At 39.3% G+C, this 17,473-nt stretch overlaps 1 protein-coding gene across 2 annotated transcripts in view; it reads right to left on the reverse strand.

Moving 5' to 3' along the window:
- Positions 1-17,473, reverse strand: part of PLPP1 (phospholipid phosphatase 1) — a 113,809-nt gene that overhangs the window by 15,017 nt on the left and 81,319 nt on the right. For both annotated transcript variants that reach the window (XM_024247643.3, XM_024247642.3), the window contains exon 4: positions 1,995-2,052. In XM_024247643.3, the coding sequence (XP_024103411.1) occupies positions 1,995-2,052 (58 nt within the window). The remainder of the gene's footprint in view (positions 1-1,994; positions 2,053-17,473) is intronic.

Here is a 17,473-nt window from a genome sequence, read left to right on the forward strand (position 1 = left end):
CAGTGGGTCGAAGTTATGTGTCAGTCACTTCCAGAATGCCATTTTACTTCCAGAGATCTGCATCAGCTGACCTTCAAAATAAATGGACTAGGGTTCAGACCAAGTAATCAACCAATCAATACAGCATGGGATCCTGATTATCAAGAAACCCCACAGAGCTCACAGAACTCAGCAGCCCCCTCCCAAGGTGCCTATTCCCTCACTTGTAAAACAGTGGCAATCATCCCTCATCTTTTCATGGAAATTTAGTCAAAAATAAAAGTAGTGTAAAATGCAAATCATCATCAAGATCAATCAAAACTCAGATTCCTAGATTTCTCATAAAGAGGGACTTGGACACACACACAGGTGAGCGAAAAACCACAATAGCTAGTGAGACAAAAGCTAGACCTAGTGAGGTCTAGCCCAGGGCATACAAAGCACGCCCACACATTCAAACGCCCTTCAGTGTAGTCACAGGCCCATGCTCTGGGAAGAGCTCTCAGGATAGTAACGGCTCTAGCTATTGCTCGGCCTTCCGGGTCTGCCCTGGTCCTCGTGCTCTAATTAAAAAGAAAAAAAATGTTGTCTCGCTTAAGAAAGAATGCTGATTTTTTTCTAATAGGATAAATGAACAGAAGATGTCAGAATAGTATTTGCTGCTAACTACCTTCAGATAAGTCACATTTTCCATGCCGCATCTGCAGAAACATTTGAGTGTGTGTCTTAAAAAGGAAGCCCTAAATTCTGCTGAATCATACTCTGTGCTTCCTCACAAAATTTAATTAATGTAAGATGAAAGCTTTGAAAATTAGCTGTTGTAATGGCTTGAAGTTCTGAATTTGAATTTTATATAACACATCAACAATTTACATATTCTTTTAATGTTTGGAATTTGGTTTTTCAAATAAAAGCAAGATTCTAGTAAAACATTTTAAATTATCTCTGAGACTAATTCCCATTAGTTTACCCTTAATGTTACATATTGTGCATTTTAAGTCTAAGCATTAAATTATCATACAGCACTTAATGTGATCAAAGGGAAAAACACAGGAAACGACAAATTTACACAGAACACAACTGTATAAAAATCCATTTATAAAGAAAATTAAGACAAAAATTATAGCTGATCTATTAGGGTACAGATTTTCTCACCCTCCTCTCTGTTCCCCCTAAATATTGATAATGCAGGACATATTAATACACCCAAATATACAGTGTTTTATTAATACTTTATATGTAAAGAGAACATTATAAAAAAAAAAATCAAGTAAAATTGACCTTTAAAAATCCCTTGAATGTGTCCTGAAGCCTGGTCTTGCATTAGTTACTCTCAAAAAACTACATATTCATCTCTAGTTTGATAATGCAAAATGTGGGTGCAAATCTTCCTAAGGCCTCACTGCCAGCTTTGTATGATGCAAATGCAAATTGCTATGCTGCTGCTCTACAGATTGGCATCAGAACTGGACCTGGAAGTTGTATAGATGACAGGCTCCAGAAGTGGCAACTGCCTTTCCCAGAAGTTGAAACCTTTCTGGTCCCTGGCAGAGCAGTCTGGGAATGTTTTAGAAAATGGGAGGAAAACAAAATCTGCTCAAATAGGAACAAGGACAGCTGCCTTCACTTACAATGATCAAAACCCAGCTCCTCACCACAGCAGAGCCCAGGAGGAAAGAAGCTCTGCTGCTGTTTGCCCACACTGAGCAGATGAGGAGAGTGGCTCCCAGTTAGGGAGGAGGTTAACAAGCAACAGCAGCCTGTTGTCCCAGTCCTTCAGATTAGTTACCCGCTGTGATTACACAGAAGCTGTGTTCCGGAAAACCACTTCAGGAAACGTCCCAAAGTAAGGGCACACATCAACTAATTCTCAGCATGAAACTTACAGATTTGCAGATCATAGGTTTCACCTTTTGCCACTGGCTAATTTATTAGGACAGGTGAGGACACTGATGCTGAACACATTAATTCCACGCAGCACATAACCTAACCGTCAATAGACACAAAGTACTTACTGCCACAAACAGCATGCAGTACATGGAGAACGAAGAGTGGCCTGAATAGAAGGACAACCTAGAAGAAAAAGAAGACAAATGTTACTTTTCTCTCTTAGGAGCCAAAAGTATTCTTGATTTCATAAATCTGCTCCTTAGCCTGAGTGTACACAACTGCCTCCCTCTACCTTGAGAAATTAGAAGGGTAGGGTAGGGGGACAATTAGGACACGAACATTAAAGAGTGCAAGAAGGATCTGAGGTCAGATTTCTATACAGTATCATTTTATTGAAACCTTCAGGATGGGTAATGTGTCATGAAAATAAACTTGCCAAGCAATTCTAAGATGTCAGAAGAATGATACTTGACAAGTCATAACTGGCACAAATTGCCTTGACTTTATTACATACACACTTATGTGACCATGATTTAAGTTTTATTTTCCACTTGCAGGATTAGTCCCTGAATAATGTAATACCTCCTTGGGAACACTCAGAAGTTGATTGCTTTTTTCCATCCGTATTAATATTTTAGTATTTTGGCCCAGCGCAGTGGCTCAGTCCTGTAATCCGAGCACTTCAGGAGGCCAAGGCGGGCGGATCACGGGGTCAGGAGATCGAGACCATCCTGGCCAACATGGTGAAACCCCATCTCTACTAAAAACACAAAAATTAGCCGGGCATGGTGGCGTGTGCCTGTAGTCCCAGCTACTCGGGAGGCTGAGGCAGAAGAATTGCTTGAACCTGGGAGGTGGAGGCTGCAGTGGGCCAAGATCGCACCACTGCACTCCAGCCTGGGTGACAGAGGGAGACTCCATCTCAAAAAAAAAAAAAAAAAAAATTTGTGTTTTAAATGGGCACACAACTTGCCTTACATTTCCCACCAAATTCAGTGTTTTTGTTTCTTTCAATATTAGAGTCTATAAACATCTAAGTATCATCTTCCCCATCTAAAAATGACAGAATGCTTACAAAACTTAATTTTGTGGCACTTCTGAGAAAAGAAAAATAGAGCTAACGTTAAAGATCTAAGATTTGCTTATATAGAATGAGCCACTGATGCAGAAGAGGCAAGCACATCAGGCACAGTGAAAGTATGCCATGAAAAGATGCTCATGCAAATAACTAGAATGCATCTCCCAACCACTTTTCCCTAGGTAAGAATAAGAACAAAAACAAGAGGGACCAGCTCTTAAGTAATTTACTTATTACACTCTGCCTTGTTCAAAACGAATTTAAGGGAGACGTTGGTTCCCTGAATTCAGACAGGAGAAAAACCTCCTCACACACATACTGGAAAGTCACGTGTGTATGTTTGGCAGCTGCCAGTGGGTGGGAAAGAAAGGATTACTTAAAAAAAAAAATATATATATATACACACACACACATACACACACACATAGACATATATATACACACACATATATACGTATATATATATACACATATATATATGATTCTACCAAGAATTTTGATTGTCTTTTTGTAATCAGATACATGCCTAAGAAAGAGAATTCTGTAAATTCCTGTGCCAACCAGGAATTATGTAATTAAACCCAATAATTATTCTGTGTTTAAGTCTATGTAAAGGAAGAAAAATAAATCACTTTTTAACCTTGCTATTTGACCACACAGAATGGATCAATACGAATAGTAATTTTAAATCAGATAATTAGAGCACAGCTCTGCATATTTTATAGTTTCAATGTAGGCTCTCAAAATTGAAGAGCCTACAAATTAATAAAAGCCAATTTCAAGGATTGTCAAAGCTCACCAAGCCAACATATCCATAATCACAGAAATATTCTCAAAGCCAAGCAAGTGAGGTCTCACTAAATCCTTTACACTGTGCTATAAAATCATAAACTGCAAACTAATGTAATAGTTTTAAACAGCTCTGAATCAGCCATAGAGTGATTTCATTCGTTGGTTTCCATTTTTTACACTGAATACAAAAACAGATATTTTATTCAGTATAGAATTTGTGAAGAAGTCTGGCTATGACTTTGACAGACAGGGATTAAAAACAAAGGGGTAATTCTATTCAATGTCAGTGTCTACGTCTTTATCCATAGTAATTTACCAAACAGATCATAATATGGTCTTTTATTTCTATTAAGCAAACAGAATAAAGCACAAAAAATATGGAAATTCAAAGTATTCATATTCCATATCAATCTAGCTCTTTATCGGAGTCTTTAGGAGATACAGCTCTTACGGATATCTTATTATGACCAGAATTCACAAATAGACTAAATCTGTATGGGTGGTTTAATAAATCCCAAGGAATAGCCCAAATGCTTTTTTTTTTTTTTTTTTTTGAGACGGAGTCTCACTGTATTGCCCAGACTGGAGTGCAGTGGTGCAATCTTGGCTCACTGCAACCTCCGCCTCACGGGTTCAAGCGATTCTCCTGCCTCAGCCTCCCTAATAGCAGGGATTACACGCTTGCACCACTGCGCCAGCTAATTTTTGTATTTTTAGTAGAGACGAGGTTTCGCCACGTTGGCCATGCTGGTCTGGAACTCCTGACCTCATGTGATCCGTCGCCCTCAGCCTCCCAAAGTGCTAGGATTACAAGCGTGAGCCACCGCGCCCGGCCCCAAATGCAGTTTGTTTTCATCATAGTGACTTCACTGAAATGTTTAAGACTATGGCCCTGGCCTAAGAACCCTGCCCTTAGATTTTAACCAATTCTAGATTTTAACCAATCCTAGACTATCATCTCACTTCGTTATAGCCTCTCTGATGAAGGCAAGTACAGTACAGTAACAATGTGAGCCAGCTTTCCAACCAAATCTTACAAAAATCTTCTCAGGAAGAAAATTTATGGAGAGAAAAATGTATTTTGAAATGCTGCTGTTTTCACTGACTCTGAGGGGTGGTCTACTGAACAATAAGCCAGCTTCAATTATTAAGTAAACTGATTTTGACTACATAAATCACTATGAATGGGATTCTATTTTGTGTGTTTGTGTGTGTGTGTGTGTGTGTGTGTGTGTGTGTGATGGAGTCTCACTCTGTCACCCAGGCTGGAGTGCAGTGGCGTGATTTGGCTCACTGCCACCTCTGCCTCCTGGGTTCAAGCGATTCCCCTGTCTCACCCTCCTGAGTAGCTGGGACTACAGGTGCGCACCACCATGCCCAGCTAATTTTTGTATTTTTAGTAGAGATGGGGTTTCGCCCTGTTGGCCAGGATGGTCTTGAACTCCTGACCTCAGGTGATCTGCCCGCCTCGGCCTCCCAAAGTGCTGGGATTACAGGCGTGAGCCACCGCGCCTAGCCTGGGATTCTATTTCAAATGGCAACTTTATGTTTTTTTCCTCACATTTGTCAGCCAGGGCACCCCTTTCTCAGAGCTGATTAAACTTGGCCTGATCCCCAATATCATGGCATTGAGAGCATTCATAGCCATCTGCCTGCACCTGCCTGCCCCCATGCATGTGGGTTCCCTCCTCGACTGAGCATTCTTCTATCTCTGTGCTCCAACATCCACATCCATGTTCAGCCTCATAAATCGCAAAGACACAATCAAATCCAGCCTTCATCAGCATCAAAAGCAATCAACTCATATAAAGCATTTCTTAATTTAGTATTTTGGGGCTCAGAAGGAGGTTAAATCACAAAGAACCCAGCTGATCATCTCTGATCTCTTCCCACCACCCGACTTTCTTCCTTTCCTCCTCCCTACTCTCCAAAGTTAAAAAGCACAAAACAGATACACCTTTAGCTGTTTTCATTTGAAATATCTTTATTTTGCACTCACTCTTTTTTTTTTTTTTTTTTTTGAGACAGAGTCTTACTCTGTCACCCAGGCTGGAGTTCAGTGGCCCGATCTGAGCTCACTGCAACCTCCACCTCCTGGGTTCAAGCAATTCTCCTGCCTCAGCCTCCCAAGTAGCAGAGATTAGAGGCGTGTGCCACCACGCCTGGCTAATTTTTGTATTTTTAGTAGAGATAGCGTTTCACCGTGTTACCCAGGCTGGCCTCAAACTCCTGACCTCAAGTGACCTGCCTGCCTCGGCCTCCCAAAGTGCTGGGATTACAGACATGAGCCACCGTGCCCGGCCTACATTCATTCTTGAATGATGGTTTTCCTGAGTACAGAATTCTAAATTGATGACTTTTTTTCTCATCACTTTGAGGCTGTCATTGCGCTATCTTCTGGCTTCTGCTTTTGCTGTTAAAATATAAGCCATCTGTCAGCCAGTTCTTTCTGGGTAATCTGTCTTTTCTCTGTAACTGCTTCCTCTCCTCCTGCCCCCATCAATCAATATTCTAATTTTACTGCCTTGTGTCTAGTACTAGGATTTCTTTTTATTGCTCTAGTTTAGTATTCGTTGGCTTCTTCTATCTGAGGACTCACCAATTTGTAGAAGTCCTCAGCCACCTTTGCATACTGGGCATCCTCCATCCTAGTACCTTTCTATGGGATGCTGATTCAACACGTAAGACTTTTGCATTCTATTCCTCCAGATCTCTTACCCTTTCTTCTCTATTTTTCATCTAGGTCTCTTTAGGTGTATCTTTCATTTTGTCATCCCTTTCACTGTATCTAATCTGCTTAATCAATATGTTACACTGTAAATTTTAAATTACCATATATGTATCATTTACAGATCCCTTTGGTTCCAAACCTACTTGGCCAACTTTGATTCTCTTCATCCCACATCACATTTTCTATCTCCTCTTATTTTAGTCTACACCTGGTAATTCTAATATCTGTAATCTCTTTGAGAGTTTAGGTAATTTGTTGTATTTGCTGACTGTCTCTTAGGGTAGCTTGTTTCCACATAGGTCCATTTATATTAGAATGAGGTCATGTCCTTAGGACTCTATCTGAGGGGAATCTTTGAGCCTTGGTTTAAGGAGAGTTCCTCCAGAGAAGGTATGTGTTCACTTATGCTGAGTTCACTACCAATACACTTTAAACTTCAAGCTTTTTCTCCTTTTCCTTCCTAAACCAAATAGTATGAATTCTAGCTCCAGACCAGTGTGAGTGTGGTCCTGTGTTTAAGAATTCTTTTTAATAGCTCCCACGGGGAGGATGCTGCCACTCTTCGGGAGTTCTCACACTATCCACATGTCTTTTATGTCCTCCTCCCCGGCCTCAGCCTTTATATCTGTGCCCCATGTTCACTGCCTATCAAAACTCAGTGTCTATGCCACCGGGAACCGGCAGATACTTTCAAGGACCACACTGGATCTACAGCACTGACTGACGCAGGCCTCAGAAAAATCCCTTTACTCTCCCACCAGCTAAACTATTTACTAAAAACACTTACATATGTTTCAAGATGTGTATATATAATTTAAGATATAGTATACACAAGTGTGTGTGTAACGTATCATGTAGCACGTTTAGCTGAACTATTATCAGTAGGCACTTCTAATCCTCCATGTTACCAGAAATAGAAGCAGGCTTTTTTAAAAGAACACTTAGAACTAATGAAATGCTATCTAAAATCAGTCACTTTACTAAGAGACACAATAGTTCAGCAACAGCGGTTTGTTTTTCATTCTGCAGTGACCAATGCTCAAAGATGTTTCAAATTATCACTACACCACCATTTCCCCCGGGTAGCCAAATTATCACTACACCACCATTTCCCCCGGGTAGCCAAATTATCACTACACCACCATTTCCCCCGGGTAGCCAAATTATCACTACACCACCATTTCCCCCGGGTAGCCAAATTATCACTACACCACCATTTCCCCCGGGTAGCCAAAGCTGGTTCTGCTGCAAATTAGAACTTCCTTTTTCCCCTAAAAATCATCCTGAAATTGATTCCCAAAGCCTTATAAGGCAGAAAGGTTGTTGAACGACTTATAATTGTTACAAGTTACTGAGTATGTTCAGGTACTTAATACACAGTGTTTCTACTTTTCACAAAAACTCTCGTGCTCACACAGAGATAATGATTCTCAGACAGGTTCAGTAACTTGCTCGAAAAGTGACATCTCTCTGCAGCTCAAATCTGAGTCTTCCCAACTCTTTCTGTGCCATGATTTCACTCTTGTCAATAGTAGACAGACCAAAGAGGAACTTTAATCCTGCCATCTCCAGGCAGGGGAGTTCCATCACAAAGTACAGTTTACATGTGGCAAAATGTGTAAAGTAAATATACGAAGAAGAAATTAGACTTAATCCATGAAGAAATAGATGTTGCCAATGTAAAAATAGTCTTTGTCTTCTTTAGAGACGGTCTCACTCTGTCACTCAGGCTAGAGTGCAGTAAATAATAATTTTAAGTGAATACCAATTTGTCTTTTTTGTACACTCTAAAGGCAAAAAGAAAGGAAATCAAACCGTAACATGAGGCATTTTCTCAAATGTTATTTCCTGATTATAAAGTTTATATAACAGCAGATTAACCTGAAGTATAGCATAAGTTCCCCTCTGTGATAATCTTTAAACATGGACTGATCCTATAAAAAAGTTAAAATGTCCTATACAAATGCTACAAATGGATATATGAGCAATGACCTCTTAATGAACATAAACTTTTCCTAAGTATATTAGTCATAGTTTATTTCAGAAAGATTTTGACAATCGATAACTGTGCTAAATGATTTGGCAATGAGATATCAGATTATTATCTACAAGAATCTCACATCTAAGATACTTGAGGAATCAAGTAGGTGATGAATGAGAAAATGAGCACTCTCATATTGCACACTTTCTGGAGGATGGTTTGGAAATATCTATCAACATGGGAAACATGTATTATGTGACCCAGTAATTCCACTTTGAGGTATGTCTCCTAGAGAAATGCAAACGTTTACTGCAACACTGCCGGAAACTCAAGGACCCAAGGAAGATTCTAGCACCCTTTTTTTTTTTTTTTTTGACGGAGTCTTGCTCTGTCGCCTAGGCTGGAGTGCCGTGGTGCAATCTTGGCTCACCACAACCTCTGCCTCCTGGGTTCAAGCGATTCTCCTGCCTCAGCCTCCCAAGTAGCTAGGATTACAGGCGTGCGCCACCACACCCAGCTAATTTTTGTATTTTTTGTAGAGATGGAGTTTCACCATGCTGGTCAGGCTGGTCTCAAACTCCTGACCTCAGGTGATCCACCCACCTCAGCCTCCCAGAGTGTTGGGATTACAGGCATGAGCCTCCGCATCCGGCTGATTCTACTAGCACTATTCTGAATACTGTCGTCCCATGGTATCTGTGGGGAACTGGTTCCTGGACCTTCCAAGGATACCAAAATCCGTGGATGCTCAAGTCCCTGATATAAAATGACACAGTATTTGCATATAACCTACACACATTATCCCGTATACTTTAAATCATCTCTAGATTACCTCCAATACCTAATACAATGTAAATGCTATGTAAATAGTTGTCCTACTATATTGCTTAGGAAATAATGGCAAGAAAAAAGTCTGTATACGTTCAGTAGATGCAATTTTTTTCACAAGTATTTTCAATCCACAGTTAGTTGAATCCACAGTTAGTTGAATGGAGGACTGATTGTACAACATATTAACTAAAATGAATAGCTCTATGTGAACTGATACAAGCTGTGTCTCCAAGACATATTTTAAATGTTACTTATTTAATCCACACAAACTATACAATTTCACATTCAATATAAAAATACATAGCAAAATGACTGAAAGGAAATACAAACTATTAACAGCAGCTCCAGGGAAAGGTATCAAATGGGGGTTAAACTAAACTTTCACATAACACGGTAAACTTTCACATAACACGGTGATAATACTGGAAACACAACTTGATGTAACAGGTATAATATATATGTGAAAATATTTTAAAGTAATGGTTGTCAAAATATCTGACATGCCTGCTACAGATTTCTTACAAATCTCTTCCCCACCAAATACACACACACGGTCTACATTTCTCTTCCTAATAGTTTCCCCAAGAGTTTCTTGGCTAAAAGGGCCACTACTCCAAGTATAAATGCAGCTCCCTACCTACAAACTCATGCCCAGAACCCAGCAGTGACTCAGGCCCTGTTCTCACATCTTGCAGTTAAAATGTTTTAACATATATATTATTTATAAATATCGCATGCTGTGTTTCCAATAAAAATATACAGTATACATATAATTTAAAAGGAAGTCAAATTACAACATGAGGCATTTTCTTCAAATGTTTCTTCAAATGTTTGATACCTTGAAATTCAGTAAATTAACTGCCATTTTTATAACTAATGCAGCTAATAAATATACTTAAATACTGAATGTTTAAGAAGGGGAGGCTTTTTAAAGAAATCATATTTCTAGAAATGTCTAGAACTATAAGAAACACAGGGGACCTCTCCCAAAGGGTACAGAAATGAAGGTAATAAATGGTAAAGGAATATAAAACAGTCCCCACCAAAATTAACTAAAATATAATATAACAAAAAATTATACAGACTCATCTTATTTCCTTGAACCACCCAGAAAGTGAGAAATTGTTTCATTTGCAGCAAAAATCCTGTCATATACTCCTTGAATTATTTTTACAATTATTTTAATACATTTCATTTAAAGCTACTCTATTATATAGGTCAATTTTAACCAAGCCACATTACATAGACACATACCCATCTGAAATAAGACAGAAGTGACTATTCTATTTTAGTCATTAATTCCTCAAATATCACTCCATAGCCACTAACATCTGTGAATCACATGCCGAGTGACTGACATCTACAGATATTAGGTCATAAACCTTAAAGGAGAGAAACTAGCAGGAACATGGACAATGAAAAAAGAGTGGGGAAATGTAGGACACAGTAGGTAGGTGTGTAGGGTATTTAGAACTTGTTATCATGTGTGTCTTCTGTTTCTGGAAGAATCTTGCAAAAAAACGAATCTAGAAAATAGAAGGTTGCTGAGAATCTTAAGATCAAGGAAAGCAGAACTCAGTATATCTTGAAAATAATATGACTGGGAAAGAAGTGCTTCCAAACTCTCAGCAGGGAAACTTGGTGACTACTGTAACAGATGAGGAGAGATTAGGCTGTGACGAAGGCTGCTGACAAAAAGGGTAAAACACATACAACTACTAACCAGGGGAAGGAAAGATCATAAGTTTCCTTGGTTATTAAGGAAAATTCATGACCTCATACAAAAATACTCCAAATCGCCAAAGCCACTTTACCTAACAGTAAAACAACAGTCAAAAAGGAAACAAGGGACAAGTGGTGGATGAAATGAAGGACACACTGTGTGTCACTCCTTTGCAGGCAACTATACTTTGCCCACCACCCACCCCCTTTGTAAAAACACTGAACAAGAAGACTCCCTTGCTAAAAGGTAAATTCTTTCAGAATAATACAGAAGGAAGAGACAGTTTTAAATCACTTTCTAAAGTGCGCACTGTTATTGTTTTAAGAGGCAGGATTGCTAACTAGAAACGAGACCCTGAGACTTCTACTCTAAGCCCTTACTCCAAAAGACAACACCAAGGCCAAGAACATCTACTACAACCTGGCAGTAGGCTCCACTTATGACTCTCCTGCAGATAATGAAATCATCACTCTTGGTGACTAGGGTCAAGAAAGATAAGCCTTAGCTGGTGCAGTAGCTCACACCTGTAATCCCAGTGCTTAGGGAGGCCAAGGTGGGAGGCCCACTTGAGCCCAGGAGTTTGAGATCAGCCTGGGCTACATAGTGAGACCCTGTCTCTACAAAAAAAATTTGTTTTAATTAGCCAGGCATGATAGTAAAAAAGAAAGATAAGGCTCAAGACATCAATAAAAGTGTTTTTAGTATTATGCCAATACAGAAATTTAGATTTCAGTTGAAGCAAACACCACCAATGGCAAGAGAAGGCAAAAGCCCACACAGATGTAAAACTATTAGAGCCCAGTAGGAGGCTGCCAGACAGGTCACCTCCTATTCCTTTCAGATTAAAACCAGACGATGTCACTACAGCTCATGTTACCAGGAGGACTAACACAGTGCCACAATAATTCACTTAAAGAAATCTTTTCCTTTTTTTTTTTTTTTGAGACAGAGTCTCACTCTGTCGCCCAGGCTGGAGTGCAGTGGCATGATCTTGGCTCACTGCAACCTCTGCCTTCCGGGTTCAGGCGGTTCTCCTGCCTCAGCCTCCTGAGTAGCTGGGATTACAAGTGCGCACCACCATGCCTGGCTAATTTTCTGTATTTTTAGTAGAGACGGAGTTTCACCATGTTGGTCAGGCTGGTCTCAAACTCCTGACCTCGTGATCTGCCCACCTTGGCCTCCCAAAGTGCTGGGATTATAGGCATGAGCCACTACCCAATAGACAAAGGCAGAAAAGTCACATTTCCTTCAGTATCCCAAGCCCTTCTGCTGTTAGAGAAAAGAAACCAATTCTTATCATACAACATTTAGGTGCCCATTTTAGTATATTTAAAGAGTGGAAAGCTGAATAATTTTTACAAGTATAGGAAAAAAAAACATGAGCTTGTTACTCTCCTGCTTCAAGTCCTTCACTAGAACAAACTGTTGAGCAAAGAGTAAACACACTCTTCCTAAGCCCCAACAGCTCCAGAACCATCACTTGCTAACAAACTACTTGATATAGTTTGGATGGGCATCCCCTCTAAATCTCATGTTGAAATGTGATCCCCAATGTTGGAGGTGGGGCCTAGCGGGAGGTATTGGATCACTGGAATGGATCCCTCATGAATGGTTTAGTGCCATCCCCTTGGTGATGAGTGAGTTCTCACTCAGTTCACATGAGATCTGGTTGTTTAAAAGAGTCTGGGACCTTCTCTTTCCCTGTCGCTCATGTGCCATGTGGTATGCCTGCTTTCTCCACCATGACTGTAAACTTCCTGAGGCCCTCACCACAAGCCAAGCAGATGTTGGTGCCATGCTTACACAGCCTATAGAACCATAAGCCAAAATAAACCTCATTTATTAATTACCCAGTCTCAGATATTCCTTTATAGCAATGCAAAACAGCATAACACACTACTTACAGTTCCCAACATATCTGTTTCATGCTGTTTATTCAACACCTCTGCCTGAAATGAGCTCCACACCTCTCTTTGGTAATTATTACTTAAGAGTCAATTCAGCCCCTGTTTCCTCCAAGAAACCTTTCCTAAAAATCTAGATTGAATTTATGGATCACCCTTTCTCTGAAGAGCACTCAATTAACATATCAATCATAGCCCAACCTGTTATGTTAAAATCATCTGCTACTGAACCTTCTTCCCCAATTACATCAAAAGCGGGGCAGGCTGGGTAGAATAAGATGTTTTAAATAGGTTTGAAAGTATATTTTTAGTTGCATAAGATATGTTAATTATTTTTAAAAATCAGAAGGTACACCAAAACAAAAGAAAAATTACTGGCAAACTCCTATCCTCCCTGATTGAGATCATATCTTAATTCATGTCGTACTCTTAACACCCTGCAGCATTATCAAACATAGAGTAGGTATTCAATGTGGTTTTTTTCCTTTTTTGCTAAAGTAGAATCTAAACTATTGAGTAATAAAGTTTTATTTAATTATCCAAGATAATCCTTACACTTTTCTAATTTAAATGTCATAAACAAATTCACCTTCTCCCCCACCCACATGCATCAAGAGTATCAGTTTAAATGGCTTCACAAGTATACTTTAACAACTTATGTTTTGACAGTTATAAAAATACATTAATAAAACTAAGGAATATACTTTATCATGTAATTAAATGCTATATACTAATAAATTACATCAAGCCACTAAGTTATCTAATTTAGACACCTTACTGCCTGATGTATTTTCCCCTTTCAGTAGTTAGAAATTTGGACTTCCTCATCAAAACTGAGGAGCATTAGGAAGTCCAGTTTAACTTCCCTCTCTTGTCATTCTTTTATCAGAAATCTTGGGCAGTGTCAAAGAACATTAGCTTAAACAAGCAGAACTTAATGCATCTTCCCCAACACATCTGGCAAGTATTAGAATAATGTGTGCAAAATGCCTCAAATTCCTTTTTCCATTATGATCAAAGGCAGTCAGATTAACTGAGTAAATAATATTCATAATGATTAAGTACAGATGTATCGTGTTATAAATTTTTTAAAATTCAAGTCTTAGGCCGGATACCGTGGCTCCCACCTGTAATCCTAGCAATTTGGGAGGCCGAGACTGGAGGATCACCTGAGTTCAGGAGTTCCAGAACAACCTGTCCAACATGGTGAAACCCCATTTCTACTAAAAATACAAAAATTAGCCGGGTGCAGTGGCGCGCACCTATAATCCCAGCTTCTCAGGAGGCTGAGGCAGGAGAATCGCTTGAACCCAGGAGGTGGAAGTTGCAGTGAGCTGAGATCATGCCACTGCACTCCACTCTGGCCAACAGAGCAAGACTCTGTCTCAAAAAAAAAAAAATTCAAGTCTTAAAAACATGCTCAAAACAAACATAAGCAGCACAATAACAAACCACAAACCATAAGAAGAAAGGGCTTAGGGGCTGTCTGAATTCTATTTCCCACTGCCTATGTGAAGATTTTCTCAATTTTTACAGGAGTATTTCTGTTCTTCCAGAAACCAACAGTCTTCCAAATTGCCCATCTTCACATGCAAAAGTTTATAAACATTACCCCAGAAGCAAAACATTGCTTCTGAGTTGCAATATATTATGTAAGAAAAAATAATTGATTAACATAATATAAACATAAAAGTTAGCCAATCCTATATCTCCCTCCTATATCTCCCAAGTTTATTATACAAATGAACAGTACTGTTATTAGATAATATTATCTAATGTCTCTGCAAACCTCATTCTCCCAAAAGAGTGGCATTAGAAATTCTGTATCAACAAAAGCTTTTTCTGTCTGTCTGCTCAACAGAGAATGACATCACAGGAAATCAAGATCCAGACAGGTCAGTAGGTTACTAGTCAGTAAATTAGCTGGTCCAGGCGAAGCTGGTGCCATTTTGGTACAGCAAATTTCTGTACTCCTCAGGGGCTATTATTGGTTTTCTTACTCACATATTCCCTGGAGACTAAGTAGCACTGCTTTTTGCCTACAAGCCTAAATTGTCAGGTACTGACATTAAGAACAGGGAAGCTGGAAAGAGGTACTGACCTTTAAGTCACATTCCTGTTAAATACAATAATATCCTCTCACAAAGTGAAGGATCTTTTTAAATCATCCCCTTCTTCATTTCATATGTTGCTATTCCTATACAGGTATATGATTTAAAAAGCTGTCTAGTTACTGACATACATATGCATGAGAAATATAAGCCTTAACAAATGAATCTTTTAGCGTCATAAAAGCTTACCCAGTAATGTCTACAATTAGACCATATTCTTCTTCACTCATTTTCTCAAAATGTAAAGCCGGTTGTACTAGGTATGTAAGTACCACACCCAGCCAGTCAGTCTAGTTATAATGAGTTTTCCTATGATAGAAGGCATTTCCTCAAACTTCAGCTTTATTTATCTGCATGTGGGTTGCATTTAAAAAAGGAAATTTATTTCTCACATTCAATCATATATACTGCAAGTAAGCATCTGAACAATACAAGGCTTCCATAATCCAAACAAAAATAATTTTGTATTTAAATCTGATTCATACAGCCAGAGATCAGTTACTCAGAATGGATCAGAAACACTGGGCCTGTGCTAAACATACACAATTTAAATAAAAGCCAGAAAAAAAGAAAAAAAAAGCAAATCTCTTCAAGCAGCCAATAGTTTCCACACTGTACTATCACAAATAGACCAGCTAGGCCGGGCACAGCACGGTGGCTCATACCTGTAATCCCAGCACTTTAGGACACCAAGGCAGACAGAACGCTTGAGCCCAGGTGTTTAAGACCAGCCTGGGAAACATGGTGAAACCCTGTCTCTACAAAAAAATACAAAAATGGTGGCTACACCAACAGCACCTATAGGTGCCAACAAGCACCTATAGTCCCAGCTGCTTGGGAGGCTGAAATGGGAGATTGGTTGCGCCCAGGAGGTCAAGGCTGTAGTGAGCTGTGATCGTACCACTGCACTCCAGCCCAGGCTACAGAGCAAGACCCTGTCTTAATTTTTAAAAAATAACAAATAGACTAGCTAGCTGTGTATGACCTTACATTCATCCTAATAGGGTAAATATAAACCCTTGTATCCTGAAGTAGATGTCATCCAAGGTCATGTTTTCATAATCCAGGTAATCTAAAGTAGTAGTTCTCAAGCTGTGGTGCCAAGATCAAGAGCAGCATCTGAAACTTATTAGAAGAAATACAAATTCTCAGGCCCCATGCTAAATCTTCTCAATCAGGCACTTGAGGTTGTGGCCCAGCAATCTGTGTTTTAATAAACCCTCCAGATAACTCTAATGAACCATTAAAATTTAAGGGCCATGGATCTAAAGAGAATCTTGGCCTGGGAAGGGAGCTACAGATGTGAACTACCTGGGCTCATTAGCTTTTTTTTTCCCCAGAAAATCTTAGAGGAATGGTATTCTCATTGGCATTAGTAATGGCAGTCCTAGATAACTGGATGTTCTAATATTGCAAGTATATAGCCCCTTTTAATTTATAGTAAATTCTCATATTTTAAATTATGAACTCTAGATATTAAAATTAGTAAGTATTCTATTAAAGTCCACTTATGCTCTTAGTTCTATGTTTAGGACCTAATGGTCACTACAACTGAAGTCCAGTAAAAGGTTTATAATATCAGTAATAGCAGACAGAGCACAAAAGTGTGCTACGTGCAAGAGAGAGGATGGCGGGGACAAAAGAGAGTCAATGGGAAAAAATCAAGACCAAAAACCAAAATTGTAGGAGGATATTCTCATCCTTACATGTAACTCTGACTCATTTATACAGTCAACAAAAATGACTCATTATGGGTGCTTATGTTCCTTTCTCCCCAATGTCAAGCATCATAATTTTATAATTAAAAACTTATATGGTGGCAGGCTGTAGAGATAAATAAGTTAAAAGAGCAGATTACACTATAATCCTAAAAAATTATAGACAATATTTAGACTGGATATTTTGCATTTTTAGCTTTCTGACTTTAAAATTCAAGAGAAAAATAATAGGAAAGTATGTATCCAGCCAAACTATACTCCACAATAGAACAGCAATGCATACCCACAGTTATGTACCAATATTATACAGCTCGGAAACTGGCAACAACTGACTCATTCTGGAAAGACTGATGGAAATTACATTTTTCTAGGAAGATAAAAAGTCCTTCTAAAACTTTTTCTACATTTGATTTTCCTTGCTCCTTGCTTCAGAACCCCAAAGCTTACTAAGGGAGCTTATCTTAAAAGCTATAAACAGGCCTGGTGCAGTGGCTCACGCCTATAATCCCAGCACTTTGGGAGGCTAAGGGGGGCAGATCATGAGGTCAGGAGTTTGAGACTAGCCTGGCCAATATGGTGAAACCCCGTCTCTACTACAAATACAAAAATTACCCGGGCGTGGTGGTGCAGGCCTGTAATCCTAGCTACTCTGCAGGCTGAGGCAGGAGAACTGCTTGAGCTTGGGAGGCAGAGGTTGCAGTGAGCAGAGATCACACCACTGCACTCCAGGCTGGG

The sequence above is a fragment of the Pongo abelii genome, chromosome 4, assembly GCF_028885655.2.
Source record: "Pongo abelii isolate AG06213 chromosome 4, NHGRI_mPonAbe1-v2.0_pri, whole genome shotgun sequence".
In the NCBI taxonomy this organism is placed as follows: Eukaryota; Metazoa; Chordata; class Mammalia; order Primates; family Hominidae; genus Pongo; species Pongo abelii.